This window comes from Chiloscyllium punctatum, chromosome 7, assembly GCF_047496795.1.
Source record: "Chiloscyllium punctatum isolate Juve2018m chromosome 7, sChiPun1.3, whole genome shotgun sequence".
Taxonomy (NCBI): Eukaryota; Metazoa; Chordata; class Chondrichthyes; order Orectolobiformes; family Hemiscylliidae; genus Chiloscyllium; species Chiloscyllium punctatum.
The window spans coordinates 88,211,590-88,234,174 of record NC_092745.1 but is presented as its reverse complement, the minus strand read 5'-3'; the positions used below and the strand labels follow the sequence as shown (position 1 = coordinate 88,234,174).

At 41.4% G+C, this 22,585-nt stretch overlaps 1 protein-coding gene across 1 annotated transcript in view; it reads left to right on the top strand.

Moving 5' to 3' along the window:
- The window catches only part of agbl4 (AGBL carboxypeptidase 4), an 855,821-nt gene that overhangs the window by 819,627 nt on the left and 13,609 nt on the right, over positions 1 to 22,585 (top strand). The window contains exon 12 of the mRNA XM_072574259.1: positions 13,213 to 13,312. Within this exon, the coding sequence (XP_072430360.1) occupies positions 13,213 to 13,312 (100 nt within the window). The remainder of the gene's footprint in view (positions 1 to 13,212; positions 13,313 to 22,585) is intronic.

Below are 22,585 nucleotides of genomic sequence, written 5' to 3'. Positions count from 1 at the left end.
ACACGGTGGTCTTTCCCCACCGCGCCTTGGCGGCAGCTGCCCCAAGCTTCAGCGCGTCCCTCAGCACGTAGTCTTGGACCTTGGAATGTGCCAGTCTGCAACACTCGGTCGGGGTCAACTCCTTCAGCTGGAAGATCAACAGGTTTCGGACCGCCCAGAGAGCGTCCTTCACCGAGTTGATGATCCTCCAGGCGCAGTTAATGTTCGTCTCGGTGTGAGTCCCGGGGAACAGGCCGTAGAGCACGGAGTCCCGCGTCACGGCGCTGCTCGGGACGAACCTCGACAAGCACCACTGCATTCCTCTCCAGACTTCCTCTGCATAGGCACATTCCAGAAGGAGGTGTGTGACAGTCTCGTCCCCCCCGCAGCCACTTCGAGGGCAGCGTGCGGTGCGGCAGAGAGTCCGGGCGTGCATAAAGGATCTCACAGGCAGAGCCCTTCTCACCACCAGCCAAGCCACATCTTGGTGCTTGTTGGAAAGTTCTGGCGATGAGGCATTCTGCCAAATGGCTTTGACAGTCTGCTCAGGGAACCACTCGACAGGATCCGCCCTCTCCTTTTCCCGAAGGGTCTCAAGGACGCTACGTGCTGACCACTTCCTGATGGACTTGTGGTCAAAGGTGTTTTTCCTCATAAATTTCTCCACGATGGACAGGTGATACGGAACGGTCCAACTACTCGGAGCGTTCCGCGGCAGCGAGGCCAGGCCCATCCTTCGCAACACCGGGGACAGGTAGAACCTCAGTACGTAGTGACACTTGGTGTTTGCGTACCGGGGATCCACGCACAGCTTGATGCAGCCACACACAAAGGTGGCCATCAGGGTGAGGGTGGCATTGGGCGTGTTTTTTCCCCCATTGCACCGGTCTTTGTACATAGAGTCTCTTCGGACCCGGTCCATCTTTGATCTCCAAATGAATTGGAAGATGGCCTGGGTGACTGCGGCGGCACAGGTCCTGGGGATAGGCCAGACCTGTGCCACATATAGCAATACTGAGAGTACCTCACACCTGATGACCAGGTTTTTTCCCGCGATGGAGAGCGACCGTTGCCCCCATCTGCCTAGTTTCTGTCTCATCTTCCTGATCCACTCCTCCCAGGTCTTGGCGCACGCCCCAGCCCCCCCGAACCAAATACTCAGCACCTTCAGGTGGTCAGTCCTGACGGTGAAGGGGATAGAGGATTGGTCGGCCCAGTTCCCGAAGAGCATGGCCTCGCTCTTGCCTCAGTTTACCTTGGCCCCCGAGGCCCGTTCGAACTGGTCGCAGATGCACACGAGTCTGTGCACGGACAGCGGATCCGAGCAGAAAACAGCGACGTCATCCATGTACAGGGAGGCCTTAACCTGCAGGCCCCCGCTGCCAGGAATAGTCACCCCTCTCAGGCTCGCATCCTTCCTGATGGATTCGGCAAATGGCTCTATGCAACACACAAACAAGGTCCATTGATGATGGGATAGCTTAGCTCTATTGCATGCTTCCTATGCTGCTCAGCAAACAAGTAGTCCAGTTGTAGTTTCACCAGGTTGACCTCACTTTTAGGTTAGCCTGGTGCTGCTCTCTGCATTCTCTCCTGCACTCTTTATTTAATCAGGCTGTGGCTGAGTAGAGAATATGCCAAGTCATGAGTGTACAGGTTATAATATTCTGCTGTTAATGGTGGCCCAGAGCACCCCGTGGATGCCCAGTGTTGAGTTGTTAGATGTATTTGAAATCTATTCTAATCAGCACTGTAGTAATTCCACACAGTACAATGAGTTTTTCCTCAATGTGGGAATGGAACCTTGTCTCCATATTGACATAGAATGCTCATTTAGTCCACTAAGAAGGAGGCTTTATTCCAGGAAAATGAGGACCACAATAGCAAATTACTGTGAGAACCTGAGGTATTATTATTTAGACAGGTTAAGGGAGCTGAACATCTATAAGTAGATTCCCTGTTGAGAGACTCATCTCTTTGCAACTGACTCTCAAGGTCCATCCTCTCTGTCCTGTTAAGGGGCCTAATATTTAAGGAGGCTGCTGATGCTGCTCCTGCTTCTGTTAGATTGATTAATAGTGGCAGGGAAGGTGAGTGATATGCTGGACAGGAGAGGTGCCTTTCTAGCAAACAGTTGTCAAGTGGTAAAAGCACTCTGAGGGGAACAATGCTCTGGACTGTAACCTCTCGATGATATCATTGGAGGCCTTCCATATAACTGATCAAAACCTTCACAGCTGCTTCTGGTGTGTGCTTGCCTTGTGCTGCTGAGTCAAGAAACAGGTTCCCCTACTGGGAAATCAGGATTCATGGCTAAAACAGTTTGTAATTGGACCATTTAAAAAATAATCTGTGCATCTGTTTTTCTTACTAAAGTGAATAACCTCACATTTTTCCACATATCTGATTTGTCATATTCTTGTTCAATAACTAATTCTATGCTCTGATATATATAAATATATATATATATTATATAGTGAACAGCTGGGGCCCAAGTACTGATCCTAAAGGCACCCCACTAGAAACTGATAACATGAAAATAACCCATTTATTCCTACTCTCTATTTTCTGTCTATTGGGCAATCCTTAATCCATGCCTATGCATTACCTCCTATGTGCATTACCATATGCTTTAATTTTGCGAACCATTCTCAGATGAGGGGAGCTTGAGAAAAGCCTTCTGAATATCTAAATTCTCCTTCATAAGTTTTCTTAGTAACATCCCCAAGTTCATCAAACACAGTTTTTCAATCACATATCCATTCTGAATTTGCCCAATCAAATCATTTCTATTCAACTGTCTGATTTAACATACCTTTTATGATAACTTCAAGCACTTTCTCTAAAACTGATACAAGGTTAATGATGTATAGTTCTGATTTTTCCCTTGCATCTTTCTTAAAAAGTTGGGTGACATTTGAATGCTTCGAATCTGCAAAAGTTGTTCCAAATGTTGTGATACTTTGCAAGATGATTAGCAATGCATCTTGGCTCATATCCCTCCAAATCCTTCTTATTCATATACCCATCCAGATGCCTTTTAAAAGTTGCAATTGTACTGGCCTCCACCACTTCCTCTGGTAGCTCATTCCATACACACACCACCCTCTATGTGAAAAAGTTGCCCCTTAGATCCGTTGTATATATTTCTCCTCTCACCCAAAATCTATGCCCTCTAGTTCTGGACTCCACCACTCTTGGGAAAAGACTTTGTCTAATTATCCTATCCATGCCCCTCATGATTTTATAAACCACTATGAGGTCACCCCTCAGCTTCTGATACTTCAGGGAAAACAGTGCATCAGTGAAATGAAGGAAAACTAAATACTAATGCTGGCTTGTTGGTCAAGTGCTTTTCCATTACTTCGTTGGGGGTCAACATCATTTTTTTCAATATTTGGTCTGCTATACTTTGCGAATATAGAAATATATAATAACATCAACCTTAAAAAGTAGACAGGGCCTTATTTTAATTCCTTATGCAAAATACATCATCACTGACAGCACATGCACCCTCAATATTACATTGGAGTGTTAGTCTAGATTTTTGTGCTTAAGTCTTTGGAGTTGCACTGACAACCTTCCATCCAAGAGGCAAGAATGCTACTAACTGAGCCATGACTAATACTGTACAGTTTTGACATAGTTTTAGTTAATAATCAGGGTTAAGTCACTTTCTTTGGCAGCATATGTGGTAGGGAACTGTTTCCATTCCAATATAAATCCCTTTAATGTTCTCATATTATTTGGACTTTCCCTACCCCTCCTTACTACTGAATCAAATAGGAGAATATTTACAAACACTGTAATATGACTTCATGTGTTGCAGCTCTGAATTTCTAGTTTTCTGCTCACAATGCACCAAGGATACATTACATTGAGGATTATATGGTAGATATGTCACCAGGGTCAACGGGGAAGCTAGGATTGAGAAGGTTCTGGCCTAAAAAATTTGAAATTTCAATCACTGTTTCTGGAACCGGAATGACTTTATGAATCTATTCTTGACTTCTATCAACAGGCTTCTGTTCTGGACTTGTTCCAATGAGTGTCAGAGTCCCACAGATTTTAACATTCCAACTTCCTCCCGAATTGTGAGAACGTCTTAGCACAGCTATGACATTCCCCCATGAGGTAAACTCATATGCAGAAAGAGGGGCCACATAGATGGAGTAAAGGCAAGTTGGGTATCACTGAATTATCGATTACCAAATGTATATTACATCACACCCCACAGTATAAATAGGAAACATTCCTCATACTTGTACTTTTTTGAGGCGATCAGTGGAACAGGCAATAGGAGAGCTCTACACCTCCTGCAGATGATCTTCAACCTTGGTTATCTTCCCACATAGCGTTTATGAGGATGATGACTGCACACAAGAGTAAAACATGATTTTATATGGTCACAGGGTTCTATGTATTCTTAGTATGGAATGGTCCAACCAGTGTTCATTAGAAGGCTATCACAATTTACAAGAGTGTTGGAGAATTTTGTCATTTTTGATGCCATGATAAGGCAATGGCTTGGTAAGATTCAAGCATTTTATAGTTTACAATTATAAACATTACTGAATTTTCCATGATTCAGATTACAATAAATAATATCCATGTTGCTTTTCAACAGCAGAAGTTAATATCTTTAAAATGTCTTCAAAGTAATGAAAAATCCCCAATTGCTTCACAGGAACATTCTATTGCAGAAGGTGATACTTAACAACAAAGGGCCATGTTCAATCAAATGAGCAATATCTTAATCAATGTGAAAAGTTTGAAGTATTTTAAAGAAGTAGAGAGGTGAAGAAGTGTTGAGAGAGAATTGCAGAGCAGCAAATCCAAAGAACTGAAGGCAAGGCTACCATTGGTGGAGCAATTAAAATTGAGTGTGTTCAAGATAATGCAGAATATCTTCGGGCTTGGAAGGGGTTAACATAGAAACATCGAAAATAGGCACAGGAGAAGGCAATTCAGCCCTAAGAGGGATGAGAAAACTACTCACCAATCACCAGCCACTCACTTACCTGCTGTCTGTGACTTCACAGTTCAACTTCCTTCTACTTCACCTTTACCCTTGTACCTTCAGCAGCTGGAGTAGTTCACTCCTCCTCTGAATACCTTACCTCACTGCTAATTTCCCTCCTCACCTTACTCCTTAAACATTCACTTAAGCCTACACTTCAATCTCCAGCAGCACTTCAATCATAGAACATCCCTTCTGAAAATGGCTACCCTGCTTTAGCTTGCCTTTGTTTTATTCACTCCTGGGCCATGACTGAGAAGACCCCTCCCAGAATCCCCCTCAGTCGCTTCTCAGCAGTGCCCTCTGTTGGATGCCCTTACATCATTCACTGACACCAGCCCTTAAAGTTCTCTCAGTGACTGAGATGACTCTTCCCAGAAGCCTCTTCAGTCACTTCTAAGCAGTGCCCTCTGTTAAGGAGCTAGGGAGAAGACATTGCCATGGAGGTATCAAGGACGAGAATCTTAAAACGAACATCCTGCTTCATTTTGAGCCAATCTCAGTCGTTGAGCACAGGCGTGACTCATGAATGGGATTTACTGCAAGTTAGAGCATTGGCAGCAGAATTGTAAATGGCCTCCAGTTTACAGAGGGTAGATGTATGAGGCTGACTGCAAGTGTATTGAAACAGTATGCCTAGAGGTAACAAAGGCATGTTTCAGTAACAGATAAACTGAGGCGGGAGTGAAAGGTGGGTGACAACGATGGAAATAGGTGGCTAACATGGCTAAATGATAGTGTAAACACTTACTTGGAAACTATCACTGGGGTCAAACGTGACAGCAAGTTTGTGAAAAGTTTAGTTACTGACATCTGCCCTGAGAAGAAATGGAGTCAGTTAAGAAACAGAGTTTTGAGTAAGGACTAAAAATAATGGCTTCCCAATATTAATTGGAAGAAATTTCTCCTCATCGAATATTGGAGGTAGGATAAACAGTGGAGGAGTCAAGAAAAGTGGTGATGAGGTAGAACTAGAATCATCAGTATAGAAATAAAATGTAATGGTCTGCTTTTGGCTGATGTTGCCAGACTTTTCCCTTGAGGCTCAGCTCTGAAGAAAAGCTCCTGATCGAAAATGTAAATTTCTCCGATATGGATGCGACCAAGCTTTCTGAGTATTTCAAGCATTCTCAGGTTTTTATTCCTCTTTGAAGACTTTGTTGAGTGCCCACCAAGGTTAATTGAGCAGGGTAACTTCAGAAAACCATGAAGTAGATGCTTAATTCCTGCATATATTTCTGAGGCGCCTTTCTGAGTCTTGTGCACAACTCAACCACACAAGAAAGCAGGAGCAATAAACGTGTTACAGAATGGGATACAAGCAAGAGGTGCACCACTTGGATTTTGATTCTGGTTTTGCCAAATAAAATGAGTTAAAATTCTTGTTTATAATGTCAAACTCTGGGGAAAACCTTTCCTCTGAATTACTGTTTTGTTTTTCATTTTCCTTTTTTCTGTGATTCCTATTAAAATATGAATGCAATTGGCTGTTTGTATTTAAATTGGTTTTATATGACAAATAATCCAATGCACAATAAACAGTTCTGATAATGTACTGGGAAGCATAGATGCACTTGATCATGTGTACCAAATAGATAGAAGCAGAATGCCAAATTGCAGTGTGAAATGTGATGCAGGGAGAGATTAATTTCCCTCTCAAGAGAGAACAGTGTTTATGTCAGACAGATTGGTTGTAAATACTGCTATCCAAGGGCATGAGCTGAGCCTGAGACAGAGAGTTGATTGAAGAATGACCATGATGGAGGTAGTACATTTACAGGCCAAGGTGACTGGTGTCATTAGAAGATTTCAAGATGATGATGTTACCCTTTATGTTTATTCACCATAGCACTGGATATTTGAGCTGATAAGTGGAATCCTGGTCCTGAAGGCATTTTTTTGTCGGATCAGATTCATGGTAATTTTTTATGAAGGGAGAACGTATGGAAAAAAGACACCATTGCTTTTGTTAGAAATATTGAATTCTCCCAAGTATATTAAATGCCTTCCAGGAGAAGAACTTTATCAAATTGCCCTGAATGTAACTGGTAATGAATTCAGCAATGAATTGTTGTTTGTCTGTTAAGGGTCTGCAACTATTTAATACTTAATTTGCATGCCCTGCCATTGAAGTACACGTTTGATTTCTTAAACTATGAGGATGTGATCCTGCTTGACAAGGTATAAACTCAATAATAGATATAGCAACCTGTCACACTCATGATTATTATCACCCGCATCACTACCTCGAACCATTGCCTTTTCCTTTCCCTTTAACTTTCCAAATCCCCCCTCACATGAAACCTCCCCTTCCAACTATTTAGTTCAAAGCCAGGTACAGCTCTAGTATTAAAACTTATGAGTATACTTGTGCTAGCACAGTTCAGATGAAGCTGTCCGAATGGAACAGCTCCTTTTACAGGTACTGATGCCAATGCCCACAAATCAATGCCCATTTTTTCTCTATCTGTCTGAGAGCTATGCATTCAATGCTCTGATCTTATTTACTCGATGCTAATTTGCTTGTGGTTTGGGTTATAACCAAGAGATTATGTGGAACAAGATTTTCATGCCACGGCATTAAAGTGTAGATTTTGTAAAGAATGTAAAAAAGAAAAATAAAATTGGAATTTAATAATCTGCATTTATGTACAAGAGAATTGACTGAAATCAGTCTGCATAGAAATGTTTAGGGAAGGATTTAGCTGATTTAACATTCATTTTTTCATTTATTTTTCCCTTTGACAAGTCTTATGCAGAGCAGGTGCACAACCACAATATCCTTTTAGGAAGCTGACTCTTAATTTTAATCAATTGAAATTTATTAAACAGAGATGTTTCCAAAAAGGAGTGTATTCCGTGGCTTCTGTGTAAAGAAGTAAATAATTTTGAAATTAACATATCACAGTTGATCAGTTGTTCTGAATCTACATTTTTTTGTACTTACCTCAGCCAAGATATGGGACACAACTGTGTATGACAGGTTATTCTCAACATAGCTCATGCCCTAAGAAAATGCCTGTTGGTGATTTTAAACCTAAATAATGAAAATGCTGCTTAAAATTTTCTTTTAACTTCCGTCATTTGAGATGTGGTTGAAATAACTTAAATTACTTTGATGCCAGGATATGCTTGGTTGTACTTGCAAAGCATCATCTGATGTCTGCTGAGTTGACAGCTGCAGTGGGCTGGCCAGCAAAACTAGTTTGAAGAATTGATTATCCTTGTACAAGGACAATAATTCTACATTTTCTTTGTTGTCATTTGCTTTATGGCTATAAATTTGGTCATACGGTTTTCACAAGATATCAACTCTAAGACCAGATTGAGTTAAGTCATGTCCTTGTCCCATTTCATCCTTGTAGGGACCTCCAATGTTAGCATCTGATGAGTAATTTACAAGCCACAGTAGCTTAACTCTGCTTCATAAATAAATTTATTGTCCATCCTTCTGCAGCTTAAACATTAAAGAATGCATTTTATCTCCCACGTGGGAGATGTGGATTGATTTTAGCAGCCGGGTCTCATTGACATCTTGATGTCCAGCTGCCCACTTAATAGAAAGAGTAAACTGGCCAACTTTAGGCATGTCAAAATTGTGGATCCTGTATGTCACTTGCTGAGTCCTAGAGAGGTCGAGAATAGTGGGAAATAGAAGCTGTTTTTCAGCCAGAACGTGAAAACGTTTGGTGCAACAGAGACCCCAGACTTTTCTTGTGAAGAGTACTTCTGTTCCTTCAAATCTCAATAGGGGAGTTATTTTACTTGCAATAAAAAAAGCTAAAATTGCAAAGGGCCCATTAGAAATTCATAGTATGCTAAACTTTGAGATAATCAATAAAGCTTTTATATAACCCAATTTCCCTACAAACGCACACTAAATCAATATTAAAAATAAGTGCATGAAAGATGTCATTCTTTTCCAGTTTATTCCTATCTTACAATAGTCAGACCTTGTACAGTAAAAGGCATTGAAAAACATTGGGAATTGGCTGTGGAAAATCTTTGTTTTTTTTTGTTTAGCTTTCTGTCTTTGGACAAGTATGATACAATCTGCTATGTCATCAATATGGTCAATGTTTTTTGTGCTGCAGTAAGAATTTCCAAAGCATCGCTGCCCTTTGCAACTTCAGCTGGGGAAACAGTTTGCTGAGTGGATGGGATTCATTGGATGCTTCAAGGTCATCAGGGTCATAATTCTCTTAATCTTCCATTGATACAGCTTTTGCACTAACACAATCTATGCCTCAAAATTACTAGAGGTCATCTAGGTGGTTTTGTTAGCCTCATACCATGTGGTCATTGGAAAGCACTGTGGCTTCTTGAACTTCCCAGTCACAAGAAGAGTCCACTTCTCGGTGCCATTCATGTTGGCTCAGACAACAGCAGTGATACATTCTTTGCATTGCTTTCCATTATTATCAGTTTAATCTTTAAATGTTAAAGAGTGATTTGATTTTTAAAAAGTGGTGGAACAATCTGGTTTCATCCATGTTACCAGTGTCTTTTGCTGCATATGCATTCACAACATGGGTTATACTATTGCTACAGACTTGCCAATGATTTCTCACTCCAGTGTGGCCTAATTCTGCTCTAATTGGGTTCAATGGATATATGCTGAAAATGTGTTGCTGGAAAAGTGCAGCAGGTCAGGCAGCATCCAAGGAACAGGAGAATCGATGTTTCGGGCATGAGCCCTTCTTCAGGAATGAGGAAAGTGTGCCAAGCAGGCTTAGATAAAAGGTAGGGAGGAGGAACTTGGGGGAGGGGCTTTGGAAATGCGATAGGTGGAAGGAGGTTAAGGTGAGGGTGATAGGCCGGAGTGGGGATGGGAGTGGGAGTGGAGAGGTCAGGAAGAAGATTGCAGGTTAGGAAGGTGGTGCTGAGTTCGAGGGTTGGGACTAAGACAAGGTGGGGGAGGGGAAATAAGGAAACTGGAGAAATCTGAGTTCATCCCTTGTGGTTGGAGGGTTCCTAGGCGGAAGATGAGGTGCTCTTCCTCCAGCCGTCGTGTTGCTATGGTCTGGCGATGGAGGAATCCAAGGACCTGCATGTCCTTGGTGGAGTGAGAGGGGGAGTTGAAGTGTTGAACCATGGGGTGGTTGGGTTGGTTGGTCCGGGTGTCCCAGAGGTGTTCTCTCAAACATTCCGCAAGTAGACGGCCTGTCTCCCCAATATAGAGGAGGCTACATCGGGTGCAGCGGATGCAATAAATGATGTGTGTGGAGGTGCAGGTGAATTTGTGGCGGATATGGAAGGATCCCTTGGGGCCTTGGAGGGAAGTAAGGGGGGAGGCGTGGGCGCAAGTTTTGCATTTCTTGCTAGAGGAGGCACCCAATGTGGCCTCCTCTATATTGGGGAGACAGGCCCAATATATATGGATATATGGTAAGCATGTACAAGGTCAGCTAATCCAGAGTTACCACTCTGGGGCTTTGGCCCATCATGGCTCTCCTACTCAATTTCCTATTCTACCGGTTGGAGTGGCTGATAACTTTACTACAGCCAGAATTTGAATTTTACCCAAAACTATTCCACTCTATTTGAAAGGGTCTGCCTTCTTCCCATCAGATTGCCTCGAGCATGCGCAAGTTGCCACTTTCATTGACCTATTATCAAGTCCTGTGGAGGCTCCAAGACTCAAACCAGGGTACGTGACTTGTTATGAATTGTATTTGGAATAGATTCCAACCACTACGCAGATAACGTTGAAAATCTTTACAGTGGTCAAAATACATTCTGTCATGTACTCAATAATGTAGAAAATTGCCCAGTTTTGTTCTGTTCACAAAGGGCAGGATAAATCTAATCTGGCTGATTACCCAATCAGTCTACTCTTGTCAGGAAAGTGATGGAAGCTGTTTTCAATGCTGATATCAACTCACTCAGCAATATTCTGCTCAGTGATGCTCAATTTAGGTTCTACCAGGCTTATTCACCTCCTAGACTCATTATAGCCAAATTCCAAATATAGACAAAAACTGTATTCTGGAGACTTTGAGACTGACTGTCCTTGATATCAAGGCAACATGTGACTGAGTGTGGCATCAAGGATCCCAATATGAGCTCAGAAGTGAGGATGTTTGTTGATGATTGCAGAGTTTAGTACAATTTACAGCTTCTCATATATTTGGGTCTATTTGGCACAAAACCTAGATAATATTCACTGCACTGATTGCATGGATAAATATCAAGAAACACACATGCCACGTAAGTTGCCAGGCAATGAGAATACACCAAGAGATAATTCATCTATCTTTGTATTATGATCAATAATGAATCTCCCGTCGTCAACATCATGGGGTTAGCATTGACCAGAAACAACAGTGGTGGCTAACTCAGCTAACAGGTTGGAAATTCAATAGTAAATGACTGCAATACTCCATATAAAAAAATGCCTTGTAATAACTTACCAAGGTTCTTTGACAACACTTTCCCTTGATTACACAAGGGGACACCACAACCTGCAAGTTCCTCTCCATACACATTATCCTGATCTGGACCTATATCACCATTTCTTCCTTGTTGCTTGGTCAAAATCATGCTACCTGCTTCTAATAATAACTCTGCATTCAACCAAGAGTAATTGTGATCTTGGTTAGGTGCACACAACAGCAATTGACCAAAACATATTACTGGTACCACATAAACATGGCTACTCAACATGAACCTGCATTTAAAAGCAGAGTTGCATTGTGGCTAACCCATTTGCTTAGAGTTGTGCAGGGTGAGTTTGATGTGAGAAATAGCATGGCAGTATGTTGGTTTTGCATGCTGAAATGGAGTCTTGATGGAGAGATTTAGAGGAGAAAAGATATCCTCTACTCACATTGGGGAGTGGGGAGCATGGTTGGATACATGACTTTCCATTCATACAGTCAAAAGTACATATCTGTGCGGCTTGATGCCAAAACTCTATTTCAAGGACTTGGGTGTTGTATAGCAAATATTCAATTACCTCAAAACAATGGTCAAGGTTAGTGGATTCCTTTACGAATGCCATATCCTACCAACTTCAGCAATGCATTAGACATTCCTCACCTACCACATCTCATCATTCACCTACCAACAACCTCTATGAATTTGAACACATCCTTAACATACATAATCTCACCTCATCCCTATGTACCCCCATCTCACTATCTATTTTGCAAATAATTCTGGATTTTCAAATACTTCCTCTTATTCTGACTTTAGGATATCCATTATGAATTGTGACACTAAAAGCTCACTGGCCATTGTTCTGAAATCCATTGATACTAGAACAGGAGTAGGCCATTCAGCCCCTTGAGTCTATTCCATCATTCAGTGAGATCATGGCTGATCTCTGGCTGAACTCTATATACCTGCCTTTGGTCCATACCCCTTATTACCTTTGCTTAAATAAAAATCTATCAATCTCATATTTGAAATTAACAACTAATCCTACATCCATTCCCATTTATGGAATATCGTTCCAAATATCTACCATCTTTTGTGTGTGGAAGTGCTTCCTAGTAATTCTCCTGAAACATCTGGTCCTAGTTCTCAGACATTCCCCCTAGTGTTAGAATCCCCAACAGTGAAAATAGCTTAATTATTTATCCTGTCTTTTTATATTAATATCTTGAAGACTGATCAAATCACTCCTTAATCTTCTAAATTCGAAGAAAACAGACCTAATTTGTGTAATCATTCATCAAAACATATTCCCTGAAGTCCAATAATTATCTTTTTATTCAATAGTCTCAAAAACCCAATAAAACATACAAAAAACAAAAGTTTTATGTACTTGCACAGCTTTTCTTTTAGATTTATATATTTATTTTGTGATGACAGGAATTGTAAATAACAAATATTCCATGGGTAAATGGGTAAACATTTTTCTGCTCTATTTATGCTTTTGTTGAAAATCTTGGACAAATGTTTAGGAATGCACATTAGGATTATATGTAAAGAAACATTTCTTTAAACTTGGATTATTTTTGCTTGCAGTAATATTTTTGTCATATTCAACCTGTATCTAATTTCAGATTTTAAAACTCAGTAGATACCAGTTAGTTGTCCATATTAAAAGTTCATTCAAGTTCTACTCATACCTTATGTTTAGTGCCAAGATTGATCTGGAGAGGAATGGGAAAATAATATACTTTGAAAAGGTTGTAGCTTCAATATCATTGCAATTATTTCTTTTTCCAGATAATTGTCTTAATTCTTTAACTACAAATCTACAGATATGAAACTTGGAAACAACTTGGCTCGAACATTCATGGATTACTATAAAACAAATAATGTGGCCAGTACAAAATCTTTAGCATCAGTTGCAAACTTCAGGTATGGAATCATAGTTACTGTTAAGAATGTGGTGGATGACATTCCTTAGACTCTTCTGACAACACATTTGTATCAGTTCCAGGTACCTGACTAATGTCAGCATTGAGAAGTCATTGTTATGATTATAAAGAGAGACTGCATAGATGTTGGTGATGAGGAAACCATTAAGAGGGAAAATGTTGACCTCACCCTCAACAATCTATCAGTAGTAGATGCTTCTGTTTATGGCAGTTTTGTTACAAGTGTCCACTGCCCGGAGTTTGTGGAGATAGCATCCTTAGGATACCTTCCATTGTGTTGTATGGCATTACCACCAGGCTAAACGAGAAAGATTTTGAGCATATCTAGCAACTGAAACCTGAATATCCAAGAGATATCGTGAACATCATCAGCAGGAAAGCTAATATTCAACCAGAACCTGTATCGTCAACACCTGGCATTTCCTCATTCTACAATTATCATTAAGCCAGAGGATAGACCTTAGTTTAAGGAAGACTGGAGGAGGGCATGCTAGATATAGCACCAAATTATCTAAAACTAAGCATCAGTCTGGTGAAGGTAAAATGCAGGACTGCTTGCATGCCAAACAATAGAAGCAGCGCACAAAAGACAAAGCTAAACACTTCCACAAGCAACATATGAGATCTTCAGTCCTGCTATATCAATCATGAATGGTGTTGTACAATTAAACAACTAACAAGAGGAGGAGGCTCCACAAATATCGCTATCTTCAATGATAAGGGAATCCAGCGTTTTAGTGTAAAAGACATGGCTGAGGCATTTGCAACCAGCTTCAGTCAGAACAACCAAATGAATGATCCATTTTGGCCTTCTTGTGAGGTCCCCAGCATCACACATGCTAGTCTTCAGCTAGACTCAATTCACTTGATATCAAGAAATGCTGAAGACACTGGATACTGCAAAGGCTATGGGCCCTTGCAAAGTGTTCCAGTGCAACTACTACACTGGCATTTACCCAACAATAAGGAAAATTGTCTAAATACGTCCTGTCCCAAAGGTCTAACTCAGAAAATTATCTCCCACCCCATCAGTTTACTATTGATCATCATCAAAACAATGGAAGAGGTCATCAACAGTGCTATAAAGTGACACTAAGTTAGTAATAACCTGTTCACTAATACTCAAATTGGTTCCACTAGGCCAACTCAGCCCCTGACTCACTACAGCTATGGTCCAAACATGGACAAAAGAATTGAATCCCACAAGTGAGGTGTGAGTGGCTGCCCTTGACATCAAGACAGCATGTGATCAAATATGTGATCATCAATGAGATCTGTCAAAACTGGAGTAATTGGGAATGGGGTTGTGGAAATAACTCTCAGCCAGTTGGAATGATACATAGTACACAGACAATGATGATGACTATTGAAGGTCAACCATTAGGTCACCTCACTATAAGAAAGATGTGGAAGCTTTAGAGAGGGTGCAGAGGAGATTTACAGGATTCTGTCTGGACTGGAGGGCATATCTTAAGAAAGGTTGAGGGAGCTAGGGCTTTTCTCACTGGAATGAAGAAGGATGAGAGGTGACTTGATAGAGATGTACAAGATATTGAGAGGCATAGTGGATATCCAGAGACTTTTTCCCATGGCAAAAATGTCTATTACAAGGGGGTATAATTTTAAGATAATTGGAGGAAGGTTTTGGGGAGGTGTCAAAGGTAGGTTCTTTTTTCAGAGAGTGGTGGGTGTGTGGGATGCATTGCCAGCAGTGGTAGCAGAGTCAGATACATTAAGGACATATAAGCAACTCTTGGGTAAGCACATGGAAGATAGTACAAGGAAGGGTATGTCGGTTAGTTTGATCCTAGAGTAGGATAAAAAGCTGGCACAACATCGAGGGCCGAAGGGCCTGTACTGTGCTGTACTATTCTATTCTATGTTCTATGTATCCCAAACCCAGGTCATGTCTATAGGAGCTCCCCAGGGTAGTGAGTAAGACCCAAACTTTATCACTGGCTTGCCTTCCATCATAAGGTCAGCAGTGGAGGTAATTGCTGATATTTGCACAATGTTCAGCACCATATGTTACTGCTGTGCTCTGAAGCACTCTGTATCCAAGTGCTGCAAGACTGGGACGACATTTAGATATGGGTTGGTATGTAGTAAATAATATTTATGTCACACAAGTGCTAGGTACTGACCAACTCCAACAAGAGAAATTGTAACTGCAAGGATGATGTCTTTTTATTTTGTGTTTTTTTTTCAAAAAAAGTGATTGAAATTAGAAACATCTATTTTAAACCAGTGTGTGAAAGGGTGGCTACAGTTTTGAAAAGAAGGTAACCTGGCATGCATAGCAAGCATTGTAAACAATTGTTTAAACAAGCAGCAATTGAAATTTAAGCTGTAGACAGTTTGGAGCTGAGGGGGTATCAGATGCAACTTTTGATGGCAACAAGAGGCTGAACTGCTGTATGGACTAATGATTAGTTATCAATGACAGAGACCTTTTTGCCAGCCAAAAACTGTCATTGGTTCTCAGGTAATTGAACAGCTTGGAGCTGGGAACAAGTTATATAGAGAGAGAGAGAAGTGAACAGTTCTTCCCCACCTTAGGAACAGCCTGTCTGTTCTCTGCAATCAGAACTCATTGTAAGCATGAAGAAAAGCAGTTTATCTTACTTGCAACCATTGTTTTAAGCTGAAATTTTTAACCAATAACTCAAACATATTTTATAAAGGAACCAATCAATTTGTATCTCTCAGCAGTGGAAGCATAAGGAGAAAGGCAATTGAAAGACAATTACTGGCCAGCAGTAATAAGGGATCATCTCAAAAACAGAACTTGGGAACAAAGACTACTGAACTGTCTTTTCCATTTTTCCCTCTGCACATAACCTATTTAACCTTGTCTATTTCTCTGTCAGTGTGCACAAGGGGGAGCTCAGAAGAGGTTTAGAGTTTTAATTAGTATTATATGCTGACAGTTTATAACTGTTTACCTATATTTGAAACTAATTACTTTTAATACATAGTGATTCTTGTTCAGTGTGGAAACCTGGTCTGTGCTTTCTATCAATCTGGGTGTGAGTCAGGTAAATTGGGGAACTTTTCATATTTTACAAAATGCACATAAACCTTTGTGACAACTCTTGGAAAAGAGAGGCTCAATTTCCAGTGTGTTAACCTGTGAGTTCAATCCCTACTTTTAACATCCTGAGGGCTACAATTAACCAGAAAATGATCTGGATGAGCCATTTAAGTGCTGTTGCTACAAGTGCAGGGTTGAGGCTGGTAATTATGTGGTAAGTAACTTATTGGCTGACTCAACAAAGCCTGTCCACCATTTACAAAATAAAGTCAAGGCCATGAAGGGCAGTGCTTGTCACTGGCCACTCAGGTGTTTTTCATATCTTCCTGGTGGTGGAAATTGAATCAAGATTCGTGCACTTTGTGTCTTTCACTGTGTCTCACACCTGCACACACACACACACCATGGGTGCTGGGGAAAAATAAGCACTACCGCAGTTAGGCAGTAGTGTGGGGGTAAAAGAAAAAAAAGAAAGAGAAACAAAAAGATAAAAAAAGGTTAAAAAATTTTTTTAAATGAACAGGGAAAAAAAAAATAAAGTCAAGGCCATGAAGGGCAGTGCTTGTCACTAGCCACTCGGGTGTTTTTCCTATCTTCCCGGTGGTGGAAATTGAATAAAGACTCGTGCACTTTGTGTCTTTCATTGTGTCTCACACCTGCACACACACAACATGGGTGCTGGGGAAAAATAAGCACTACCGCAGTTAGGCGGTAGTGTGGGGGTTAAGGACAAAAAGAAAGAAAAGAAAAAAAAAAAATAACCAGAAAAAAAGATAAACAGGAGATTGGGTGATAATAATAAAAAAAAAGAAAAAAAGATATAAACAGGAGATTACATGTGGCCATAAAAAGGAAAATAAAGTCAAGGCCACAACCTGACCCGCCTCAGGAATTTTAATTTTGTCCCCTTAAAGGATATAAAAAGGAAGGCCCTGTATCGACTGCTGCTGCACACCGTCCACCTCTTCTCCCTCATCCACCGTCCGGAAACGCCTTGGCGTGCCCATTTGCCACCGGGCGGTGGAGATCCCCAGTGGAGGGCTCTCTACGCGGGAGTGCTCCCCCTTTCTTTCGGGGATCTGGGGTGGAGGGTGCTGCACGCAGCAGTCCCCTGCAACCGCAGATTGCGGTGGTTCACGGACTCCCAGCCCAACTGCTTGTTCTGTGGCGCTGTGGAGTCCGTGGACCATGTATATATTGGGTGTGGGCATTTGCACTCTCTTTTTGATTTTCTGAAAAACCTCCTCCTCTGCTTTTGGTTGCACTTCAGTCCCACACTCCTGATCTTCGGGCGCCCGGTACGGAGGAGGGAGGGCAGGTCTGAAGACCTCCTCGTGGGTCTGCTCTTGGGCCTGGCCAAACTGGCCATCAACAGGTCCAGGCAGCGGGCCATGGAGGGTGTCGTTAGGGCCGACTGCCTGCCCCTCTTCCGCGGTTACGTTAGGGCCCGGGTGTCCTTGGAGAAGGAGCACGCGGTGTCCACCGACACCCTGGAGTTGTTCAGGGAGAGGTGGAGTGCATTATTTCCCCCTCCAACTCTATTTTGATTTAATCCCTGCCCTCCCCTTCACTGTTTTGATCATACAGCATTGCCCTTTAAGGGCAGTGCTTGTCACTGGCCACTCAGGTGTTTTCCTATCTTCCTGGTGGTGGAAATCGAATAAAGATTCGTGCACTTTGTGTTTTTCACTGTCTCACACCTGCACACACACACACCATGGGTGCTGGGGAAAAAATAAGCACTACCGCAGTTAGGCGGTAGTGTGGGGGTTAAGTAAAATGAAAAAAAAATGAAAAAAATAAATAAACAGAAGATTCCACTGCTTGTCACTGGCCACTCGGGTAAAAAAGAAAAAAAAAGAAAAAAAAATAAAGTCAAGGCCATGATGGTGCATTCCCCACTTACCTTGACATCAACACAGCATATGATCAAATATGTGATCATCAATGAGATCTGATAGATAACTGATAGATAAATAGATATAAAGAGATAAAGGCCAAATGCAAGCACATGGGACTAGTTTAGTTTGGGAAACTAGGTTGGCATGACCCAAGGGTCTGTTTCCATGCTGGATGACTCTATGACTCTAACTCACAGGGCCCTGTATTTTGCAGAAAGGATACGTACACACACTAAATCTGCTGCAACCCTTACAGACTTATACAATTAGGAGTAAGGCCTTGGGTGGTTTTGTAGAACAGAGACACCTAGGGATTCAGGTACATAAGTCTTTGAAGTTTGCATTATGGATAGATAGGTTGGTTAAGAAATCATTTAGCATGCTTGCCTTCATTACTCAGACCTTTGAGCGTAGGAGTTGGAAAGTTGTGTTGAGGTTGTATAGGACATTGGTGAGGCCTCTTCTGGAGCACGGTGTCAAGTTCTGTTCTCCTTGTTACAAGAATGATAAGCTGGGGGCTCAGAGGAGATTTATCAGGTTGTTGCTGGGAATGGAGTGTTTGGATGATAAGGATAGGCTGGGACTTTCTTCACTGGAGCATAGGAGTTTGAGAGGTGACTTTGTAAAAGTTTATAAAATCATGAGGGGTATAGGTATCTTTTTCCTCAGATAAAGGATTTCAAGACTCGGCATATTTTTAACGTGAGAAGGGAAAGACATGTGGGGCAATTTCTTTACACAGAGTGTGGTTCATATGTGGAATGAACTTCCAGTGGAAGTGGTGGGTGTGAGTACAATTTAAACAACGTTTAAAAAATATTTGGATAAATACATGGACAGGATAGGTTTGGAGGGATATGGGCCAAGCGCAGTCCAGTGGAACTAGTTTAGTTGGATTTATGGTCAGCCTGGACTGGTTGGACGAAACTGGTCTGATTCTGTGCTGTATGACTCTATGATTCCATGACTCTATGACTCAACAAAATAAGTAACAGCCAGTCACTAGTTCTTTCCTCTGCACTGACTAATAAAAGCAAGCATACCAAATGTCTTCTTCACTATCCTATCCACCTGCAGCTCCAGTTTAAAGGAACTATGAACCTGCACTCCAAGGAGTGGTTTAAAACCTGCCTTAAATTTTAACAAGGCTCAACTGTTAACTGTCAACCAGCATTAATAAGTACTGCCTGTATATGTTGTCCATTCCAACAGCTCCACCAATCAGAGTCCACATGTCAATCATGCCAATCAGTTAGCAATCCCCTTTCGTGCAGTATGATCATTGGTTTTCCCCTTGAGTTTGTATTCTTACGAAAATATCCTGGTGAATGCAAGACAAAAGGCTTGACAAAATGTGTGTTTTTTCAGTAGTACTTAAGTTCGGCACTACCAAACAACTACATTTCTTAGTTTGAGAAGAGTTGAATGAGGAAAATGATCAGAAGGTAAAATGTAATTGACACACTTCAAAAGACTTCAGCAGGACTGGAGCCATATAATAGAGAATATGACAAAGGGCTGTAACTGATGTACTGAGGGTGACAAGGAAGCTAAGTTCAAGCTGTTGATCCAATGGCAGTTGCCAAATCAATTAAAAATTAATAAAATGGCCCCATTTTACAACATCTGAGTGGGTTCTAAGGTAAAAGATGAAATAAGGTATCTTGAAGAGATTAACAGGCCCAAGAGCCAGACTTCCTTTAGCTATTATTATGCCACCAATCCTATGTGAGGCTTTGGTGTATTTACCGAGCAATGAACGGTTGACAGATGCCATCTTCTCAGAATAAATTAAGGAATGATAATAAATGTCAGCTTTTGCAAATCAAATCTTTGACAAAGAACAAGTGCTTAATTTCTTGCAGTTATTTCATATAACAATAGCTACAGTGGTAAGTCAGTAAACTATGACGATGTTTTGATACTAACTCAATGTCAAGAGCAACATTTAAATTGGTTTATAAAATATGAGCTCTTTCACATAACTACTTTAGAACAATACAATGAACTATTCTGTAAAGTGTTTTGATATTTCCTTTCATATAAGAATTATCTGAGCATTTTGACTCACTGATGAAATAGAGTATTATATTCACTTGAGATATCACTGTGAGCCAATGTATTCATTTCAACAGAAGTTTCATGATGGTGCCCATAGAACTGGTGTTGAGTGGCTATGATTATCAACCATAATAGGTTGAAATCTCTAGTCCTATTGCTGGAGCAATAGACAGAGGAAAGTAAGCTCATTGTGAGCTTAATACCTCAATGCAATTGCTAAAACCTCATCCTTTTAGATCTTACAAGAGCACTCAACATTTTCTATGGCAGCCAAAGTTCAAGCTTTAATTTCCCCTGGCATTGGGAGCTTACAAAAGGATGATGCAGAGTATCTGATGTGTCATCAGCTTTTAAAGGGCTTAATTACACAATTACAGGGAAGAAACCTCATAAAGATTTGTGGCTGCTTGAGAGAACTAATTTTTTTTTCAGGCTTTCTCAATACTTTAAGGTTGTGTGAGGAAAAGCAGTACCTAGAAAAAACAATACCTAGCAAAATAAAGATGGAAGCAGCAACCAGATTTGCCCCCAAAGCAAGGCACAGATCAACTCTAAAGCATTCTGTTAGAGAGCTAGTGAGAGAGCTAGTGGGATAGCTCCTGTTGAGAGATGCAAAGAAGATTGTCCCATTTGATAGTTAAGGGAACCCTCCACAAACAAGTGGGGAATGCACCAGAAACGGCAAGAGGTGATGAACAGGGTTTGATTGCCTACAAGACCAATGGCTACATCTTCTGCTTTCTCTGGTGGTTGAGCTTGGAGAAGGTGAGGTCATTTAATTGGGTAGTTGTAGCCCACATTTTACCCTTCTGGCAGATTAAGTTCAGTGTAAGAAGGCCCTGCTGGTCTTTAAGTTGTTAACAAATAATAACGTATGAGGGTCATTCCACCACAGCTGGAATTAATCCAGCTGTAACCAGGCTTGTTACCGTGCAGGATAGCTTGTAACCTCCAGGTGGGGAGAGGCATTTGATCAATGATGTTCAGTGCATGATTAAGGAACCAGACATCAAAAAGGGGGGTGGTGGGATGGTCCTGAGAGTGAGAGGCCCGTCCTTTCTGCCAAACACCTGGAGCAACACTGCAAAACCCCTCCTCCATCAAAGGCCTGGCCAGCCACATTATCCTGGGCTGCCATTGCCTGCCCCTCGAGCAGTTGCCATAGCCTCCCCAGTGGCACTGCTGAACACAAAACCTACTAACCTTTGATCGGCTGTAGCTCATACTAGGTGAGACACCGTCCTCTCTTGATAGAGTGACACTGTTTCATTAGTTCTTGGTTTAGCAGGCCTTCCTGAAATAAGGCAGTGTGGGTCTCTTGCCATCTCTCCAGCTGCTTCAATAAGATTTTACCTCAAGAGCAGATGTGGAAGAAAATGACATGCTAAAGACTGCTTAAGGTTTTTTTAATTAAATATTTTACAAAATAGTGTCACAACTCCGTCCAGACACATATTTAAAGGTACCTATAGGCAAAGGGGAGGTGTCAGCAGAGTGGTGAACTCATTGGACTGATAATCCAATGGCCCGGGCTAATGCTGTGAGATGTAGGCTCAACTCCCACGACAGCAGTGGTGTGATTTCATTAATAAATGTGGAATATTCAGTTAGTTTTGGTATTAGTTGCCATGAAACTATCATCAATTGTTATAAAAGTTCCTCTGGTTCAGTAATGTCATTTAGGGAAGGAAATCTGCATCTTCACCTGGTCTGGCCTTCATATGAATCCAGATTCAAAGCAATTTGGTTGACTCTTAACTGTCCTCTGCAACAGCATAGCAAGTTATTAAATATAAGGAAAATTAGGAATGGGCAACAAATGCAAGCTTCATCAGCAAGGCCCACATTCCATGGAAAAATCTTATAGAAGATATTGGCATGAATCTTCTGATCAGTTGAGATTCCTTATTTCTGACCCAGATCGGGCCTAAAGTTTCCCAGTTTCCTTTAGAGGACTTTCCAGCTGAATGCACAGGCAAGAGCTACCTTAGGCCATGCAGTCCAGTCCAGGAACCAGAGCAGTGAATTGTTGCTGAAGCCATGTCCCTTTATGAGCAATAACTGCCATACTCCATGTTCCAAAGGCTGCAAAGCCACCTTGACTGCTACTGTACGAAAGATAATTGAAAGACTAGGTGGCAGATGGATGGTAAGCTGCCTGGTTGGGAATCGGCTGATTGATGGTTGGGCAGGTGTAGATTGACAAGTAGGTAATGGGTTAGGATAGGTCAAGGAGTGCATTGTGGTAATTGGAAGG